The sequence below is a fragment of the Pristiophorus japonicus genome, chromosome 2 (genome assembly GCF_044704955.1).
Source record: "Pristiophorus japonicus isolate sPriJap1 chromosome 2, sPriJap1.hap1, whole genome shotgun sequence".
NCBI lineage: Eukaryota > Metazoa > Chordata > Chondrichthyes > Pristiophoridae > Pristiophorus > Pristiophorus japonicus.
In genome coordinates this window covers 247,469,623-247,491,534 of record NC_091978.1, presented here as the reverse complement: position 1 = coordinate 247,491,534, position 21,912 = coordinate 247,469,623, and the positions used below count along the sequence as shown (strand labels likewise).

Genomic DNA, 21,912 nt, shown 5'->3' with positions numbered 1-21,912 from the left:
TAGAACAATGACTCGCTTGATCTATTTATGCACAGCCGTGTGGCTAATGTTATTGATGTCTCTAGTAGTAGGCTGGAATGGTTCTTTGTATAGAAGGTAAGGGCAATTGCGACCTTAACGGCCACTGACAGAGCAGTGCCTGTGATGGAGGTGGCTGTATGTCCACTTGCAGCATGTGACCTAACTCTGTGATGGCTTCCTTTGGAAAGCAAAGCTTCTGCAAGTGCAGGAACGTATCCGCCTGTATACTGTGGTGTGAGGATACCAGCCTGTGGGTGCCATGCACCTCTCGTGAAGCATCAACAGCCGGGCACCCTTCCGTTGCTTTTCCTCTTCTTCCAAGAAGCAAAGATTGAAGGTAGTCCTTATTGGGAAAACTATTGCACTCTGTCTGAGGAGGGAATAGTAGGCACTCAGCAAATGATACAAAGGCAACAGCATAAATGATTGGAACATAAACTGCACCCCCTCACACTGAATCTAGACACTTTAAATTCTAATCTGCATTTCCACAGTGCCTTGCAACCGTGGAAGCAAGTGTGATATGGGTGTGAATATATATCAGCACAAATGCGGTAGAAATAACAGAAAATATAATATATCGTGTCACCGTGACATTACCACCTCATTTGCATGCATTTAGCCAAAAATGGGATGGTGCTTCTGCCGACTGCATGGGATGGAGAACCAATGTTACAAGATCAACATCCCATTTTCTGCTGCTGCCCACCTGATTGGTGCTGCAAAGTCAGGTGATGGCCAGCTGAAAAGCTAGGCTTTACAGTCCTATAGGTGTACAGTTTATATTCTCTCTTCAGTCATCTCTTACCCATATACTCAGTGTAAATATAGCTTTTCTTGCCTCTGGCCAGGGCAGACCCAGTCAATCAACCATAAATAAAAAAATGCCATTTAGTTGTTTTAAAATCCCATGTCAAAACCAAGGTATATTTTAATGCTGTTTTACTTTTGGAGCTCATTATTTTAATGAGTACTTCTAAAATGAAATAAAAAGATTGTGGTGTCATGTGGTTTTCATTAGACTACTAACAATATGAATTGCAACTCACTGATCCTTCATCCATTAATAAAAGCAAAAAATGAATGTGGCGGTTGCTGTTAGCATTATGTTTAAATGTATCATATTAAAAGACTATATCCTCCAGCAATCATGTTGCAATTTGCTTTTTTTAGGCATTACTTGAAACTCAAAACCTGTTGCGAACCCAGGTTCCCAAGTTTACCTTCAACCTTGGATATTCTGGAAAATTCTACCACACAGGTGAGAACGCAGAGCAAATAGCAATTCCATTCTGTGTTTGTTGCAAGGTTTAAATGCACTTTGTGCCCAAGTGAAATATCTTGGGATCCACCATCGGAAACGCAGCGCACCGACACTGTTGTCAGCTGTTTTTACCAGTGTGGTGGATGCGGTGGCCTCTTGAGTGAAATTCCACTCTTTGGCTTTTTTTCCCAGCAGCCCGGAAGTCAGTCATAATGTGGGCGGAAGTGCGGTGGAGAGCGGAAGTTCACACACTAGAGGGGCGGAAGTTGTGGGCGGGTGGACTGTCCTCTGCTGTCAGTCATCATCGTAGCTCTCATGACGTCATCACACTGGTGTGTCACCACATCTCTCCCCTTCACTTAAAGGGGAGAGCCGGTGCGATTCTTGAAGTTTGGTCCACTGGACACCAGGGAGGGTTTCGGCTGGGCCAACGACCTGGCACCCAAGAGGGAGTGCCAGGCTGCCTGTTGGCGACCTGGCCAAACCCGGGGGGGCATAATTGTCGGCTCGACATTGGCACTCAGCCGACAAAAAAAATTAAGATGGTGGCCACAGCAGAAGGTCCTCCCCTCTAATGGTAGCTGCACCGCCATTTTAGAAACACTCCAAGCACAGTGCGCCAGAAGAAAAAGATGCTGGTGGCACCGAGCGGCAGCAGAAAGATTTTCTGGGTGGAATTTCACGATCAGCGGGGGAACATTGGCGGTGCGTGCTCTGATGACATGCTTAGGAATGATCGGCAGCAGCGGAGCGGTAGTGGGGAGAGCGGGTCACCGCCGGGATACCGCAGGAGTGGAATTTTCAAAATGGCATCCATTCCACGAACAATCGGTGGCCATTCCACTTCGTAGCTTGGCCACCGATTTCCAGCGGTAACAGGCCTTAAGGGAAGGAGCAATTTTGGCCCCGTATTTAGATAGCACCTTTAATGTAGGAAAAATGCAAGCATTACACAGAGGACAAGTGAATTAAAAATAATATACAGATTAAATAGATAAAGGACACCAGGCTATGGTTGGAGAGGTGATTGAAAATTGTTCAAAAGATGGGATCTGAGAATCTTTCCAGAGGTGGAGAGAGAAGTGGAGCAGCAGAGGGAATTAAGGAAGGCATTTCTGAGAAAAGGGCAGAAACAGCTGAAAGCTCTAACAGCAATGAAGTGAGGGAGTAGTTGAGTGGTCAGGAGATAGGTAGACAGCGGATCGAGGGAGTAGGTGGTGAGGTGGGGGTTTGATGGGGAGAAGTTACAGAGTGAGATGGTGTCAGGGTTCGGATGGGCAAAAGCTAGGATGACAGAAACAGGGATGGGAGATGGAGAAAAAGGAGGCAGCTGGCGTAGCTAAGACAAATCTGTTGGGTCTTTCCTCTTGGCTTTAGAGTAAAGGATGGAGGAGGAGGGCCAAGGGGTCAGTGGAGGTTGTTCACCATTGAGAAAAGGAGTCTGGGATTGTTCTTAACTTTGTGAATGATCTTTGAGTAATAAGAGAATTTGCTGTGGTGGAGGAGATGCAACATCACTAGACATAGTAAAGCTAGGTACCACCAAATATGTCAAATGAATTAATATGTCCTAATTAAAGTTCTTTTAAAATTCTTGATAGGTGTATCAAAAATGGAGCAGAAGGTAATTGACCAAGATTCATCACTTGGCGTGTTATAGGTGTACATTCTGATTTTCATTAATTGTATCTGCTGGTAATGGCTATTGCCAATAAAAACACTTTCAGTCAGAAATAACCATGACAGCAGCAGGCTGAGCATTTAAATGTTCTAATCTGTTTTACAGAACTTAATTCTTCTCAGGTCTCAGATGATTCATAGAGCCAGTAATGAAGTGATAGTTACAGAAAGGCAAGCAGTGCGGTGTTCATGTGTGATATAAAGCTCAATATAACAGTACCAAAATTCAGGGATGGCCAGAGGTGTGGCCCTAAATCATTGAGACTTCCTCCCCAAAATTGGCATGTCACAAATTGGAGCAGATTTCAGGCCAAGTTGAAGCATATAAATCACGGAGTTAGGATAGGATGGCGGCATTCATCTTACATTCTGTGACTTATTGGCTCAAACATTGCAGACACCTCTGACCAAAATTTTTTTAACGAAAATACCTGGTAGTCCCGGAGGAACATAAACTTGCGCTCCGAGACATAGATTTACAGTCCAACGTACGGGCCCATGTCTTCCAGGAGTGTATGCGTACCCTGGAATCATGTGGGCCTGGACCATCAATAACAATGTAGTATTCTCATTCATAGTAATGGGAGCTCCGAACTCCCATTACTATCAATGAGATACCCCTAAAATCAAATAAAACACAAACATTAATTAAAAAAACACTTTTTTTAAAGTAATGGAATTTTTATTAAATGAAATGTTTTAAAGAAAAATTTATTTTTGTGAATTTAAAAAAAAATGTTTTAATAGTGTTCAAAATAAATGTACCTTCATTGGACTCAAAATTTGCCCATGCCTATTTTTGGTGCACTCACCCGAGTTGCGCAGCTTTTCTACGTTTCCAAGCATGCCGAAAAAAGACGCCCCAACTTTGACCGCTGTCCGGCCTCTCCCGGGTCTTCTCGCAACGTGGTCAGTCGAGTCGGGGACGGAGCCAGCGTCCCGCGCTGAAAACAGTGCTGGGACGTCTGCATAGGCGCATTGGAGTGTGCGCGCATGTGCAGTAGCTCTTCTCCCCAGCATCTCTGTGTGCGTCCCGCCCCTATCCCAGCCCGAGTGGCCAAATATTAAACCGACCCAATTCTTCCGCCTCATCACCGGCTTTTACCTTCGTGATATCGAAGTCACCCTCGTGATATCGAAGTCACCCTCCTGAAAAATCGCGAGCCGATCACGATCACGGAATCCAGTGGCATCCTGCCCAACCATGACGGAACCTACCAACTGACGAGATGGGCTGAGATCAAGTCTGAGGATGGAGCCACCTATTCCTGACAGTATGAGCAGAGTGACAACACAGGAGTGAAGAACTGAGACTGGGACGGGACATTCCGAGTGACTCCAGGATCTCCAAAGGGAACAAATCTCGGTTTGATTATTGGAATTGATTGCTGCCATCGCAATATAGTGGTGTTATGTGGAAGAAGAGAGGAGGAGAGAAGAAATCTGGTTACAGCCCAGCAAACCCTGCTGAAAAAGGAGAATCATCCTCGAACTCATCAGCCCAGGCCTGAGGCTGATCCCGAAGTGAAGATCCCGGGGACTGGAATCTGGACTTGATGCGTTGCTGGGAGGATCCCCATTCTGGATCCTCATTTGGTTGGGTTTTTTTGTGTTAATGTAAATGAGATGTTTCTAATTCGGCACGGGCTCGATGGGCCGATTGGCCTTCCGTGCGGTAACCATTCTATGATTCTACCGCACAGGACGGCCCGCTGCCTTCCCGGGCTGAAGATGAAGGTAGGGTAGGACTTATTTACTTCTATTTTTTATTTGGATATTTTGAAAAAATTATGTAAATATGTTTCGTCTCTTGTGAATAGTGATGACCATTTGTCAAGTCTATTTACCTGATGCTATTGTGAAAGATGAACATAAGTGACGGAGGAACACTGAGAGAATATCTTATTTATTGAAGTAGACTTTATTTAGATAATATGGGTACAATTTTGGCCCAGTATAATCATTGCAAACAAATAGTTGTTTAAATTAGTTGTGAGATTAGGGCAATTTAATTCAACTATATTTTACTTCTTTTATTTTTGTCGCTTAAGCTTCCATGAATGCTTCTGTTGTATAATAAATTAACTTTGCGAAGTTTGTCATATAATGTCTTGTATAGCTGTTTGATCCTATTCACATTCTTTAGTCAAGTCATTAAGTTCTGCTGGCCTCCGATGTACCTACCTGCGTTAATTTCTTAACTCTCCGCAAGGGTTTTCACAAGCGGCCACAAGTGGCCACATACGCTGGCCTAAGTTAGTTTAGAGTAAGTATTAGCTGACCAAAGTGGGCGTAGGTGGTTGGTAACACCCCCTTTTGGGGAAAAAAACTAAACTAAAAAAATCCTAACTAACTCACTTACACTGGCACAAATTGAATGTGCAAAATGTGGATTTTTAAGATACTCCAGAAAAATCAAGTTTCTCCAAAAAAAAACGGAGCAACTCCTGGCTAATTTTGAGCCCATAGACAGGATTTTTAATATTAAAAATAAGTGATAACATTTATTTTGTCTATGTATTAAAACTCATGCTGGTAAAAGTAGGCTATACACAAATAGCCCAAATCTCGGTCCGCGAATGTCCTTCTCTCGGGGATGCATATGCTCTGTCAAAAGACATTTTGAAAGATCGCAAAAGCTAGTTCTTGAGGCCTCTTTGGTTGCGTGCGCACATTGTATGCACCCGAAGAGGCCACAATTTTCGGGCCATTGCCTTCTCATGCACCCTTATAACCTCTATTAAGCAGGTACGGTTGCCAAGACCTGCTAAAGATAAGATTGCTATTCCAGATGTCCGGTAATTTCTTGAGATTGCCGACAGGTTTTTGCCAAATTCTTGCACTATTTTACTCAGGAAGGCTTCACCTATACTCTTCATTACCCATGGAGAGACTAATATTGATGGGGACTTCAGGAGAGAGTATCTGAAGCCTGCAAACTTGGTTTCCCAATGGGAATCTCACTTTACACAATGTACATGTTGGACAAAGAGGTGAAACTGGAGTCTGCAAGTGAAGACAGATTAATCAAGCAACACCAGAGGAGAGCCAAACCATGCTAGCTAGATGTATTGACTGAGATGAACTTCCCAAAGTCTTTCTCTTGAGGTATGTAAGGGGAAGCTAGATAAGTACATGAGCAAGAAAGGAATAGAAGGTTATGCTGAAAGGGTTAGATGAAGTAGGGTGGGAGGAGACTCATAGGGAGCATAAACACTGGCATAGAGTAGTTGGGTTGAATGGCCTGTTTCTATGCTGTACATTTGATGTAATTCTATGTAATTCCTCTGGTGCTGTTTGATTAATCTGGCTTCTCTTGCAGCCTCCAGTTGCACTTCTTCTTCCAACATGGACCCCAGTGCTTTGTTTGCTTTTTTAATGGCCTGCGTGACTACATTTAGTGATTCTGTATCTGTACCCCAGATCTCTTTGCTCTTCTCCCTATTCCTTATTTTCCAAGGAATATGTGGCCTCCTTATGCTTCCCACCAAAATGCTCCACCTCACACTTATCTATTTAAGTGTTTGCCAGGCTGTGCTAGCTGGATGTATTAACTGAGGTGAATTTTCCATAATCTTTCTCATAACTGTATAAGGGGAAGCTGCACTTTAGTCGTAAAGGCTTGGAAGAGCTCCAAATATTGCTGCTGCCAGATCTGCAAACAAGGTCCATGGCTGGGTGGCTCTGACTATGGCAGAGAAAATGATCCCAGCTCTGATATTTTAGAGACTGCCGGTTCATTCCAGAGAGCCACAGGGGATTATTGCCATATCAGCAGGTTCACTGTAAATTCACCAATGATCCTCTTTGCCAATGGTCTGCAACAGAAAATGAAAGGGACAATATGTTTTTCCAGACTCACTACATTCCCCAGGATTTGAGGCTATTGATTGCATACATGTGGTGTTGCATGTTCCAAAGGTAAATCCCCATATTTCCATCAACCGCAAAAACTTTCATTGCCTAAATGTGCAGCTAATTTGTGACCATAGGCATAGCTTTCAGCACGTGAATTTATGATAACTGGGAACTGTCATGATACTTTTATACTTTGCCAGTCCAGTGTCCCAGTTGAATTTCAACAGCAGGGTCAAGGGTCACAAGGGCTGCTGGGTATCAAAGGATACCTGCTATCCAATCGTTCATGTTGTCACTTTAACACGGTAAGAGAATCTTATGCTTCCCCCACCCCCACTAATTCCAGAAAGTGTTTGGGTCCAATTATCAGGACGTAAATTTGTATTCTTTTTCAAAACTGACACAAGTGTAACAATTTCAGGGACGCTTGCAGAGGATGAAGGCGATGATCTGCTGCTAAAGTACGTGAATGAATTCTGGTGGTTCCCCCACATGTGGAGTCACATGCAACCTCATCTCTTCCACAATGAGTCGGTGCTGGCTGAGCAAATGATTCTCAACAAGGAGTTTGCATTAGTGAGTATCAGTTGGTTTGGGAGTATTATTAGTAAACTAAATTGAAGAGGATTACAAAAGATGATAAAAATGGTATTCTTAAAGACCAAAGAAAGATTCTGACTGGATCATGATACATACACCTTCTCTTCTTTGCATAAATTCATATGTCAGAGTTAGGATTCGAGGGAAGCAAACTTTGGATTCTCTGAATCCATAGTTCAAACTATAGATTTCCTATTACATATATAAAATATAACATCGCCAGGGGAGCACCAAGTGACTTCCACTTATTCACCCTCCAACACACATGCAAGCACATGTATGCACCCAACCACACAGATTGACTGATACAAGAATAAGTGTTAGCCCATTGTAAGAGTGACAGGAAATTCAGGTGCTTCCTCTTTTTCCATTCTGATGGTAATGTGCAGACTTTTGTTATATTTCTCTCCTCTACTAGGCCACAAGGAACATCAAGGAGAATTATTTCATGACACTCTGACCAGGGGTATATAAAGAGTTCAGTAGATAGCGGAACAATTTTAAGATTTGGAATCTTAAAAAACGGGGGGCGGTGGAGGGGGGAGGGGGGAGGTGGGGGCATAATCCATACAAAATGAAAAATGGAGTCATCCCATTTCCCCCAATGGTTGCCTTCATGACCCAGACTGCCAGGGAAACCACCTCTAGATCATCACAAAACCAGAAACAAACTCACCCCATGATCATCACTCGTCAGGGAACTACAGATGGCCGTAGGATCTTCAGGTTAGGGTGGGCAAAATCTAAGATCCTACCTTTGATCACTAAATAGCAATTCCTGCTCGGAAATGTGTGCAAACATCAATGTGAACAAGATCAGGTTTGGTTGTGTTTGCCTTCATGAAAGAACATAAATTAAGAAAAAGAATCACCAATCTTGGCAGTCACTCTCGAGCACCAAAACTCACAACAAAAATGTTGAATTTTTCAAAATGGATCATACGAACAGAACAGATCAATTGTAGTTTTAGCTTTTACTCACTATTTGTATAGTTATGGCTAAAAATTGTTTCCTATGCAGATCAAACTGCCTGATTTTGTTTTCCGTTGAAGTCAACAGGTGGTATAAAACAGACTGCCAATTTGCCATCTCCTGATTTATGCTACTAGCCAAGACCAATTTCATCCCATAATCTGAAATCTATACCTCTCTTTGTGACGTGTATGGGTTATCCTCCCCAGGTTTAAGAATTAATCCTTAATTGCAGTATATATTTTACTAGAGGTCAGGTGGGACGCCCACCTAGTCATCTGTTGCTCCCAAAAGAAAATATACCGTACTGATAGTCTATTGTATACAAGCTATTACTTATTACAGATTCATTAATACAAAGAAGCCAAATGATATGCCAAGCTATTGAATCAGGACAATGACCATGAAATTCCATAGGCTTTCTCCCGATCTCTCGATGTAACTCTGGTGGGAGACAACAGCAACAACGTATATTTATATAGCGCCTTTAACATACTAAAACGTCCCAAGGTGCTTAAATTGTGTTTCTCTGGCGGTTCCACCGGCCTCTCGCCAGTTATGTTCAGAGTCTTGGAAAACCCCCGTGGAATTTCATGGCCAATTACATTAGAATCAATACACAAAGGATTGAAATACTTTTTGGAATATATTTCGTACAGTTTTATAAGTAGCCGGTTAGTGTACTGGTAGACCTTCCTGATGCGTTGTTGTATATGGACGAACCAAATCCCAGTTTATCCATGGGGGTCGATTTTAACTCCAGGCAGATTTTGGGTGGGCGGAAGGAGCTGTGATTGCATTACCTGTCCAATATCCTCAGTATGAGGCCCAAGACATTTTGAGGGCCAGGCCTCATTATCATTAGATTGGCAAACTGCGCAAGCTGACCCAATGCTCACCGATAAGGTGGGTGGGAAATCTAGTGGTGGCTCTTCTGCAGAGCCAAGCCAGAAGTAATGTGCTTGGGGGAGGAGAGGCAATCACAGGGCATGGGGGGGTGGTGGTGCAGGGAGGCATGGACAGGCAGGCTGCCAATCGGCAGGAAGATTTTTGTGGGGCCAGAAGCAGCATTTTTATGGGTAAGCTGCTCTATGCCTGGTACCAATGGGTAGAGCGTACATGGTACATGCTCCCACAAAATTGTGTTGTGCCGTATATATATTCGGGGACCCTTATTAGCATATTGAAAGTAGGCTCCCACCTGAAATAGGTGGGCACATGGGCTGCTGAGAGTGAGAAGGGAAAGATAAGTGGTGTACTGTCATTTTTGACCTATTACCACTGTATGGAAACCAGAATATCAGAGTTCAATCTACCACCAGTACTAAAGACATTGGGACAACTTCCCAATATTAGGGTAAATTTTATAATTTAGCACTGTCAGTGCAGAGCTTCACATGTCAGGAGCACAAATCATGGGTTTGGGCATGAAAATCCATTTTTTTATTTATTCGTTCATGGGATATGGGCATTGCTGGCAAGGCCAGCATTTATTGTCCATCGCTAATTGCCCTTGAGAAGGTGGTGCTAAGCAACCATTTCAGAGTCAACCACATTGCTGTGGGACTGGAGGCACATATAGGCCAGACCAGGTAAGGATAGTGGATTTCCTTCGCTAAAGGACATTAGTGAACCAGATGGGGTTTTATGACAATCTGGTAGTTTCATGGTCACCATTACTGATACTAGCTTTCTTTATTCCAGATTTTTATTTAATTAACTGAATTAAAGTTCCTCAGCTGCCGTGGCGAGATTTGAACTTGTGTCTCTGGATAATTAGTCCAGGCTTCAGGATTACTAGTCCAGTAACATAACCATTATACTACCGTACCCCTAAATGCAGAGCTCTGCCCTGGGAGCACTAAATCATAAACTTGACCCCATCCAATCCAAAGGCCTCTAAAGTCAGAGTTGTCAATTATGATTAAAAATACAGCAACATGAATTATTACCAGGTGCTCACAAATCATCTGAATTTTAATATGTGCCTGGAATAAAGCGCCTGTATCCTATAGGAACATAATAACATAGGAGCATAGGAACAGGAGTACGTCATTCATACCCTCAGTTTCTCGTGCCATTATATTAGATCATGGCTGATCCATACCGCAACTCCATTTATCTGCCTTTGATCCATAACCTTTAATACAGTTACCTAACAAAAATTTATCAATTTCATTCTTGAAAATGTCAATTTACCCAGCATCCACAGCTTTTTGGGGAAAGAGTTCCCAATTCCTACTCGGCTTTCTGTGAAAAAGTGCTTCCTGATTTCACTCCTGAACAGCCTAGCTCTAATTTTGATTGTGCCCTCTTGTTCTGGATTCCCCATCAGAGGAAATTGTTTCTCTGTAACTACCCCGTGGAATCCTTTTATGATTTTAAACATCTCAGTTAGATCACCCCTCAACTTTCTAATCTCAAGGGAATAAAAACTGTTATTAACGGGCAGGTCTGGAGTGTGCAAGGGAGCCCATTAGCGGGTGAAGAACCTGAGAAGGCCTGGGCTGTGGAGGCCCTGTCAATCTTAACGGGTCAGGTTTCTCCATCCCGATATTTTAATCCCACCACTCTCCCGCCATTCGAAAGGCTGCAGGGGTGTTAAAGTTTATGCAACCTGTCCTCATAATTTAATCCTTTTGAGGCCCAATATTGTTCTGGTCAATCTAATTTCCAGATCAAACAACCTGGCCTAGCCCCTTAAACGATTCTCTATTTTGATCTATTTGAAATTTGGTAACAAACATATCCGTAGCTATTTCAAACCTGTAGAAAATAAAATGTGGAAACTGTCTTTTATCAGTCACAGGACCAAAACTAGAAAATGTATTCAACTATACGTGTTAAATCATTTTTTGTGCATTGAAATCCAGATGGTCCAAAATGAGGTGAGTTTTGAATCAATTGCAATCAGTTTAGTGTGGGTCACTTTACCCACCTTTCCCAGACTCTCAATGCCTTTCTAGCTCTCACCGTTCTCCATTAGAACTGTTTCCGTGGAACCTGAACAGACATTCAAAAATGACGGCAACAAAATAAAAGTGCATAAACCCATAATCTAATACCAGTGATGAATTCCAAAGAGCGTATTCATTCAGATTTATCCCATTTTTGTGGTGATATTGATTGATTTTGCCTGAACATTGATCTGCTATGTTGCAATGTCATGAGAATCACTGTTTGGCTACATGGAATAATAATAATCAAACTAGCTTTATGATAGATTTTTTAACTTTAAACAACATGGATAAGCTGTAGCTTTTTCAGAATATTAATTAGTTGAATTCACCGGCTGTTGAATTTCCTCACTGCTTTTCAGATCGTGCATTTTTTTTTACATTCATGTAAAATGATTTCCTATACATTTCTGGCACAGCTTATTTTAAAACAGATCCCCAGAAATGTACACACCACAGGGCACTGCCCCAGTCACATTATACTTTGGACAAGCCAAAAAAAAAACTTCAATTCACTGTGTGTAATAACCTTCTTCCATCTCAGAGGTGAGAATCTGGTATAGTCCAACATGTAAACCTATTACAAATCATGTAAACCTATTACAAATCAGTATTGGAAAGGATGATGAAAGTGTCTGTGCCACCCATCTTCCCAATCCATTCTCTCTGGGTAGAAGAAGCATGTGAGAACAAAGCAATTCACAAAGAGAAAGAAGTGGAAATGAAATGGGGCACATTTAAGACTCTTCCATTTTAAATTTCTGTGCAGTCTCAAAACAACTCAATAAAAATACAGAAAAATATCTGATAGTATAAAAAGAAATCACAATAATATAATTCATCATTTGTAAATAGAAATGTTATATTACAGAATGGCCTGCAAATGCCATGAGGGTTCTCACAGTCTCCCATTGTAACTGCAGCTGGAGATACCCCCAGAGAAACTGTGCTAGCAGAAGTTCCAGTGTGAGATCAGCAGAATCCCCAATGTAATTTCAGAAAATAGTATTCTTACAGGTGGCCAGAAAGCATTATTGTGGGTTACTAAGTTAATATCAATTCAATAACGAAATTAAAAGCCCATGGGATCTGGGGCAAAGTGGCAAGTTGGATCCAAAATTGGCTCAGAGGCAGGAAGTAAAGGGTAATGGTTGAAGAATGTTTCCTGTGGGGTTCTGCAGGGCTCAGTGCTGGATCCCTTGCTTTTTGTGGTATATATCAATGATCTAGACTTGAATATAGGGGGTATGATTAAGAACTTTGCAGATGATACAAAAATAGGCTGTGTGGTTGATAATGAAGAAGAAAGCTGCGGACTGCAGGAAAATATCCATCAACTGGTCCGATGGGCAGAACAGTGGCAAATGGAATTTGATCCAGAGAATTGTGAGGAGTGATGCATTCATAATAAAAGATGAAACTGAGTACTGTGTACAATGAGCAAATGTGACCTTAGCTCCTTTAATAAGACTCCAGAGTGCAGGTACCTCGTGGGTGACCTGCTTATATACCGTGCTCCCAAGGGATGCTGGGATCCCGTGGGACTCCAACAGGTATGCCCTCTTGTGGTAGTGTAATACAGGTTGTAAGGGGTTAAGTACATAACATTACTCCCCCGTAAAGTCAATAGTACACTTATTTACAAGGTGAGATGATCCGAAGATTTTCACTCCCTTGTCGATCGTCTCGGTAAAGATGCGGATGTGGGTGAATTGGTTAGTTTTTAACTGGGCTGCTGGGCAGCCGGCCTTGCCGGGCTGCTGGGGATGGTGAGTTCAGCTTTATGGTCAACCATGATGTCAGTTGCCACTTGTGTGTGTGTTGGAGGGTCAAAGTCGGTGGTGTCTTCTTCAGGTTGTTCGTAGCTGTTGCTGAAGCACAATTTGATTTGGTCCAAATGTTTTCTGCACGTTAGTCCATTGGCCAATTTGACCTGAAACATCCTACTCCCCTCTTTGGTTATGACCGTGCCAGAGAGCCATTTGGGACCATGTCCATAATTGAGTTCAAACACCGGATCATTGACCTCAATATCGCGTGACTAATTTGCACAATCATGGTGCACACTTTATTGATGCCGCCTGCCCTCCATGTGATCATGGAGATCAGGGTGGACAAGAGAGAGCCTTGTTTTGAGTGCCCTTTTCATGAGTAGCTTGGCTGGGGGAACCCCGGTGAGTGAGTGGGGTCTGGTGCAGTAACTGAGCAGCACTTGGGACATGTGGGTCTGCAGAGAGCCTTCCGACACACGTTTCAAGCTTTGCTTGATGGTCTGAACTGCCTGTTCTGCCTGGCCGTTGGATGCGGGCTTCAACGGGGCAGATGTGACGTGCTTGATCCCATTGCAGGTCATGAATTCCTTGAATTCAGCACTGGTGAAACACAGCCCATTGTCGCTGACTAGGACACCAGGCAGGCTGTGCATGGCAAACATGGCTCGTAGGCTTTCAATAGTGGCCATGGACCTGCTTACAGACATTATTGCATATTCAATCCATTTTGAGTAAGCATCCACGACAACCAAGAACATTTTGCCGAGAATTGAGCCCGCATAGTCCATGTGGATCCTCGACCACGATTTGGAGGGCCACGACCACAAAAGTAATGGTGCCTCTCTGGGTTCATTGCTCAGCTAAGAGCAAGTGTTGCACTGGCGCAAGCATGACTCTAAATCTGAGTCGATGCTGGGCCACACATGGGATCTCGCTATGGCTTTCATCTTTACAATGCCTGGGTGGGTGCTGTGCAGTTCACAAATGAACGTATCTCTGCCTTTCTTGGGCAAGACCACGCGATTGCCCCAAAACAGACAGTCCGCCTGCAGGGACATTTTGTCTTTGCGCCTGTGGAACGGCTTAATTGCCTCCTGCATCTCTGCTGGGATGCTGGACCAGCTCCCATGGAGGACACAGTTTTTTACCAAGGACATTAAAGGATCCTGGCTGGTCCAGGTCCTGATCTGGTGGGCTGTAACGGCAGACTTTTCATTTTCGAATGCATCCATGGCCATGAGCAAGTCCGCAGGCTGTGCCATTTCCACCCCGGTAGTGGGCAATGGCAGCCGATGGAGAGCATCAGCGCAGTTCTCTGTGCCCGGTCTGTGGCGGATTACATAGTTGTATGCCGACAGCGTGAGCTCCCATCTTTGGATGCGGGCAGAGGCATTGGTGCTAATCCCTTTGCTCTCAGAGAACAGCGATATGAGCGGCTTGTGGTCAGTTTCAAACTCAAACTTGAGGCCAAATAAGTACTGGTGCATTTCTTTTACCCCATAAACGCACGCTCGAGCCTCTTTTTCAATCATGCTGTAGGCCTTTTCGGCCTTGGACAAACTTCTGGACGCATAGGCAACCGGTTGCAAAATCCCGGATTCATTAGCCTGTTGTAACACACACCTGACCCCCGTATGACAACGAATCGCAAACTAACACTAATCATTTACAAAGGTTATACAGGACAAGCAGTTTGTTAGAACACAACAGATTCCTGGCTTTCTTAAAGGCAGTCTCTTGTGAATTCCCCCATACCCAGTCATCTCCCTTGCGCAGTAGCGCATGTAGGGTGTCTAGCGAGGTGCTTAACCCGGGTAGGAAATTACCAAAATATTTAAGGAGTCCCAGGAACGCCCGCAGCTCCGTCACGTTCTGTGGTTTCGGCGCGTTCTTGATGGCCTCCGTCTTGGCGTCGGTGGGTCTGAAGCAGTCTGCGATTCTTCTTCCCAAGAACTCTACCTCCTGTGCCAGGAAGACAAACTTTGAGCATTTCAATCTGAGTCCCACGTGATCCAACTGACTAAGAATCTGTTCCAGATTCTTCAAGTGGTCAATGGTGTCCCGACCTGTAACCGTCCTGGAAAACCACGGTGCGAGGAACCGACTTTAGCAGGAATTCCATGTTCCGTTGGAAGATTGCCATGGCCGACCGAATCCCGAATGGGCATCTGTTATAGATAAACAGACCTTTTCCGTGTTGATGCAACTGAGGCCTTTTGAAGACACCTCCAGCTCCTGCGTCATGTAGGCTGAAGTCAGGTCCAGCTTGGTGAACGTCTTCGCTCCAGCCAGGGTCGCAAATAGGTTGCCTGCCTTGGGTAGCGGGTACTGGTCCTGTAGCAAAAAATGGCTAATCGTCACTTTATAGTCCCCACAAATTCTGACTGTGCCGTCCTCTTTACGTACCGAGACAATCGGACTGACCCACTCGTTGAATTCCACTGGTGCGATGATGTCTTCTCCCTGCAGCCTGTCCAGCTCAATTTCCACTTTCTCCCGCATCATATACGGTACCGCCCGAGCCTTGTGGTGGATGGGTCGCGAACAGGGAACCAAATGGATCTTCACTTTCGCCCCCGAGAAGCTTCCAATGCTTGGCTCGAACAACGATGGAAACCTGCTCAGAACCTGGGCACATGAGGTGTCGTCGACGGACGAAAGCGCTCAGATGTCGTCCCAGTTCCAGCGGATTTTTCCCAGCCAGCTTCTGCCAAATAGTGTGGGGCCATCTCTTGGCACAATCCACAGCAGGAGTTTGTGTACTACTCCATCATAGGAGACTTTGACTTCTGCACTGCCAATTACAAGGATTAGTTCCTTGGTGTTAGTCCTTAGTTTGGTGTGAATGGGACTGAGTTTGGGCCTGTGTGCCTTGTTGCACCACAGCCTGTCGAAGGCCTTTTTACTCATTATGGACTGACTCGCACCAGTGTCCAGTTCCATAGGTACTGGAATTCCGTTCAATTCAACGTTCAACATTATTAGTGGACATTTCGTGGTGAATGTGTGTACCCGATACACTTCTGCCTCCTCGGTACAACTCTCCAATTCAGCCTGATCCAGAGTGGATCGATCTTCCTCTGCAATGTGGTGGTTTGCAGTGTTTGCAGCTCGCCTGCACATTTGCTGGAGGTGTCCCATTGTTCTGCAACCGTTGCACACATAGAGCTTGACGTGGCATTGATGGGGCCGATGATCACCTCCACAGCACCAACAAGGTGTTAACTGCCTCGCATTAACGATTGATGGCGGACTCTGGGTCATCTGAGGCCGTGCAGCAGCAGCCGGTGTGTACGTTCTGCCATGTATATTCCTGCTCAAAAACAATGTTACTTTGTGCACAGTACTGGCCGAAACTTCTTTACTCTGCGAAATCTGTTTGATGTTGTCACTGGTGGACATAAATGCCTGGGCTATCGTTTTGGCTTTACTTAGATTCTGCATTTCAACAGTCAACAGTTTGCAAAGGATTACCTCATGACCAATGCCCAGTACAAAAAAGTCTCTAAACATTTGTTCTAGGAATCCCTCAAATTCGCAATGTCCTGCGAGGTGCCTTAGTCCGGTGACATAGCTCGCCACTTCCTGGCCCTCCGACCGTTGACACATGTAGAACCGATATCTCGCCATCAAAACGCTTTCCTTAGGATTTAGGTGCTTCCAGACCAGCGTACACAATTCTTCATAGGATTTAGCTGTTGGTTTTAGCGGTACTAGGAGATTCTTCATGAGGCCATAGGTTGTTGCCCCACAGACAGTTAGGAGAATCAGCCTTCGTTTGGCAATGTTCTCGTCCCTTTCCAGCTCGTTGGCCACAAAGTATTGGTCAAGTCTCTCCATAAAGGCCCCCCAATCGTCCCCTTCTGAGAACTTCTCCAGGATACTAACTGTTGTTTGCATTTTCGTGCGGTTGTTCGTTACCTTGTCGCCAATTGATGCATTCATAATAAAGGATTAAACTAAGTACTGTGTACCTTGAGCAAGTGTGACCTTTAATAAGACTCCAGAGTGCAGGTATCTCGTGCGTGGCCTGCTTATATACCGTGCTCCCAAAGGATGCTGGGATCCCTTGGGACTCCAACAGGTAGGCCCTCTGGTAGTTGTGTAATACAGGTTGCAAGGGGTTAAATACATAACAGGGAGGGCTAACAAGGAAAGGGAATACACATTAAATGGTAGGACATTAAGAAGTGTAGAGGAACAAAGGGACCTGGGAGTGCATGTCCACAAATGCCTGAAGGTAGCAGGCCAGGTGGATAAGGTGGTTAAGAAGGCATACGGAATGCTTGACTTTATTTGCTGAGGTGTAGAATATAAGAGCAGGTGGGTTATGCTTGACTGTATAAAACACATTTACAGTAAAATAATGTAGGCAATCTCTCAGTGACTGGAGTAACAACATGGTTCAAATGCCAGCTCTTTCACAAGCCTCGTGTGCTGCCACTAATACAGTTACAAACAGGCTGTATTGTTTGTTAATTGTCTGATTTGTAAGCCAGTGACTACCATCGTGTGGTGGCTGGTGTGCAACGGTCACCACACGTTAAAAAAATCCACGCACAGGCATCTTCCACCCCTTCAATTGGAGTTCAGGACTGGAATATCGGGTCCTTCATTGAAACATTTGTGAACTCATGTGGAAGCAAGTCATTCTCGTTCGAGGGACTGCCAATGATGATGAGATAGCGATGGAACTCACCATCATTGTGTAAGATTTGCTCCTGTAAAAAAAAAACCCTAGGGTGTTGTTAATCTCCATCAGTAATCTTTTCCATCTCTGATGGGTTTCTGTGGATTTTCAAAAAGAATTCAATAAGGTACCACATAAAAGACATATTGCAAATATAATGGCACATGGAATTAAGGGAAACATGGATAGAGAGATTGTTCGAGGGCAGAGAAGTAAAATATAGGGTAGTTGTTTGGACTAGAAAGATGTGGTGAGTCCCACAGGAGTCTGTTTTGGGGATGTTCTTATTTCCTACAAAGATAAATGATCTGGACTGGAACAATATTGAAATTTATTAAATGACGCCAAATTAAAGAAGGGGGTTCAGCAAATTGTGATTTTTTAAATAATCATTCCTGGGTTGTGGGCATCACTGGCAAGGCCGGCATTTATTGCCCATCCCTAATTGCCCTTGAGAAGGTTGTGGTGAGCTGCCTTCCTGAACCACTGCAGTCTTGAATTGCATTTGTCATCTACCTGCCCACCTTTCTAGCCTAGCTAAGTCCTCCTGCAGTCTTTTACAATCTTCATTAAGATAGTATAGTGTTTATGTTCGTACTCAGTTGTACCAAACCGCAACGAAAAAGTCAGCACTGCAGGTACCTTAACCTCATGCTTACCTAATACCTGATAATGAAGGGCGATGATAAGTTAAATAGTGACAGATAGTTACCACGAGTCAGTGAGATGGTGCTCAGCCCCAATTTTAGCCCTGGCTGCCTGATGGGATAGGGGTAGGTGGTCGGTTAAAATTTTAACCATATATTTATTGAAGATAGCCGAGGCGGCTGCCGCACACAGGCGCAGATCTCATGAATATATTAAAATCAGAGTCATGATGCAATTAGGATCACAATGCCATTTTAACCAGAAGTTGCAGCAGTCCTGCCCAGTGCTGACCCACCTGTAAATTCGGGTGGTACGTGAATCCGGAGCCAGAAGAATGCCAGAAAATTAAGTAATTTTTAAAAAATTGTTTCCTTTTTGGTCAGGAGTGCATATCCAAGCCGAAAAAGAACCCTGTCCCCAGCTTCCCTCCTTCCATCCCAACCATGATGTCTTCTTAATCCCCTCCAAACTACATAACTGACTTCTGGTAGGCTCCTGCTATCCAAAATCCCACTCTTGCTCATTGGCCAGCTTGTACTTCCCACCAGATTTGGTCGGGAGACTGACAGAGCCTTTGCAGATGAGGTCCTGGAGTTAAAATCTCCTCGGCCTCACGCTCTGGAAGAACGGACAGTTTGCCATCTGCCGTGGTCCCTGCCGACACGACTCCCTTCGGGTGTTAAAATCCAGGCTGAGAATACACTAATTTTAAATAATCTTAAAAATAATTAAAAGGGAGGTTAATTTTAACTGCAATGTCATTATAAATGGAAGTATTAATTTTAGAACTAGATTCCTGGGTGTAGGGCATGTATTTGTTTTACACTCTACCCTGATTCTTTGATCTCGGAACTTATCGGCGAAAAGGATAATACATGGCACAAAATTTAGGCTTAACTCAATGTCAGTTTTATTACGCAGCAAAACTAACCAAAATTACAGAACTAGACTTCTGAGAGAAATCGACTAGAAACATACAATTACCCTTCCTGGTTGTGGCTTGTAAGTTCGGGGTCGTTGGTTCCGTGACCAGTTGGTTATTCTTATGGCCATTCTCGGCAGTGTTGTTCCTTCTGTGTATGTTCTATACCTCGCTTCGGTACCACACTTCCATTACCCCGCCAAACGATGATAAACGACTGGTGGTGGGTATACATGTACGTGTACCTGTGCGTGTATCCTTCTTCTACGTCCATCTGTTCCTTCCGTCTGTTCTTCTTACATGTCCTTCTGTGTCTTGAGCTGCTTCTAGCTCGCATATTTATATTCATGTTTTGACTGATCTCCCGCCACTGCAGTTTCTGATAAAGTGTTTGTATCGATACGTTGCTTTGTAGTGATCCTGGTTGATTGACTGCAATAATAGACTCTTCTGTTCCCAGTTTGCACATGGAGTCTGACTCCCCATCTTAACACTTCGTTCCCCAAAAATGTGCACCTGTTGTGATTCCTTTGTTGTCCGGTCTTTTTGCAGACTTGGCGTCTCGAGTGAGCTTGTTTTTCCCCAACCTTGGTTAATCAAGTTCAGGGCCTCATGTAACAACTCCATTGTTGTTATTCATAAAGTCAGTTTTGGTTCCTGACCACAGAGTGTCCTTAATTGGGGTGAGTCACCACCTTCCCTCAGGCTGGCATCTTTTTGCTCCCATTGTCCAGTTTAATTCCAAAAGCTTGTATTAAATTCCAAAAGCTTGTATTAATCAATTTTTAGTTCATGGTCTCCATCTGTGCTTTTCTGAAGTTTAGTAACCTTACACTCCCTCCATTAATGTCTCGTTAATATAAAACCAGAGACATTACTCGTGGGTTTCTTCTTTTTCCATGAGCCATTTTTAGGTGTATTTCAGTCTCAGTCAAAAACTCCAGATTACATTCTTTTTTTTAACAACAAAAACAGTACTTTTTCACGATAAACCAATGCTTTTTACAACAAAAATGTTCGGCCTTGATCTGACTTCAGTTTTATATACAAACACTTCGGCCTTGGTTCATCTTAACAACCCTCCAAGATTCCCTTCCTTCGCTTTCTGTTTTAACTTACAGGATAAGATAAATAGGTACAACACTATCACCAACTGTACAATGAATAGTGCGAGTGACACGATTCGAACCCAGGGGGGAATCTCAATATTGAATCCCAAATCCCATCGTGGAGGGGCCATAATTTCTTTGGTTTCCTCCCTTACTTTCTCATTCATTTGGTATAATGTGTAATAGTGCTTGTGGGATACCCCGATGTCCTTTAATAACTTGGTCAAATGTTTGGGTAACAGCGGGATATCGTATCCAAAACGCGATATGTATTCCTAGAGGTTCGGTATAGTACTGTTGACTGTGATACTTATCATTTCTTGTGCTATGAGTATCTATATCTGGGGTGTGAAACAAAAGGTAGAATCTGTCACTGGACACCAAGTGTCCTGGTGTTCTCTGTACCGACTTTCGCTGACATTGACACAGTATGTCCCGTTTCCCTTGTATGCCACCTGTGGCGGGACATGGTCGTGAGCCGTCACTTCCATGATATAGCTTATAGGCTGCCTGTCCTCGTACTTGAACCCACATACCGGCCATTCGAAAGGATTCAGATGATAGGGGCACAGTAGCACGTGTACCTACTCTCTGGCATACCTCCACTAGCACTGGTTATTGAGTCTCCCAATTTTATCACATACTGTGGGGTTTTATGATGCTTCACCTGTACCCCGTTCCGAATTACCCCAATGTTTTCCACCCGGCATATCGGTACGGGTGACTGATCCATCACCGGTATTCTAAGCACTATCCCCATTATGGATTGTTTACTCTGACCACAGTTGACCGGGACTGGATACGCTTCGGAGGCTGACCATAGTTGGCACAAATTTAGGAGGTTGTTATAGACACTCAATGCTTTTAGATGCTTATTACTGACCCACGACGGTACATGGCCTTGTTTTAAATCCTCTAAATTACTGCATCCTCCATCTAACAACCAAGCTCCGTACATGGCACACACATCATTCTGAGCAGCTTGATCTGATGCGTTTCTACCCTCCTTGATTAAAGCATTGGTGGTCTGAGCGTGTTTCTCCACCTCAGCTACTATCTCTTTCAAATGGATTGTCATAGCCTGGTCCTCCTGTAATTCATTACCCTCTATGTCACTACCCTCCTCCAGTATTTTCTTTAACTGGTCCCTTAAGGTATTCACTTGGACTTGCAACTGTGTGTGTCCACACTATTTACCAGTGATGTCCCAGTATTAAATGCTGCAGCTACATCACTCATTAGCCCCCTTTTCCATCTCGATCTGTACGCTTCCCCTTGACTCTCATCCCCGTAATTCTTTTGATAGAATTGTTTAAACATTTTCTTGAACCATTTTTCATATAACTTTTCCATTTCTGGCAGGCATCACCGAGGTAATTGTAACTGTTAAATTTAGAATAACCGACGCTACTTCATAA

At 43.8% G+C, this 21,912-nt stretch overlaps 1 protein-coding gene across 9 annotated transcripts in view; it reads left to right on the top strand.

Annotated features, from left to right (window-relative positions):
* Positions 1-21,912, top strand: part of LOC139245293 (bifunctional heparan sulfate N-deacetylase/N-sulfotransferase 4-like) — a 976,369-nt gene that overhangs the window by 781,439 nt on the left and 173,018 nt on the right. For all 9 annotated transcript variants that reach the window (XM_070871150.1, XM_070871158.1, XM_070871145.1 and 6 more), the window contains 2 exons: positions 1,195-1,282; positions 7,245-7,399. In XM_070871150.1, coding sequence (XP_070727251.1) covers positions 1,195-1,282; positions 7,245-7,399 — 243 coding nt within the window. The remainder of the gene's footprint in view (positions 1-1,194; positions 1,283-7,244; positions 7,400-21,912) is intronic.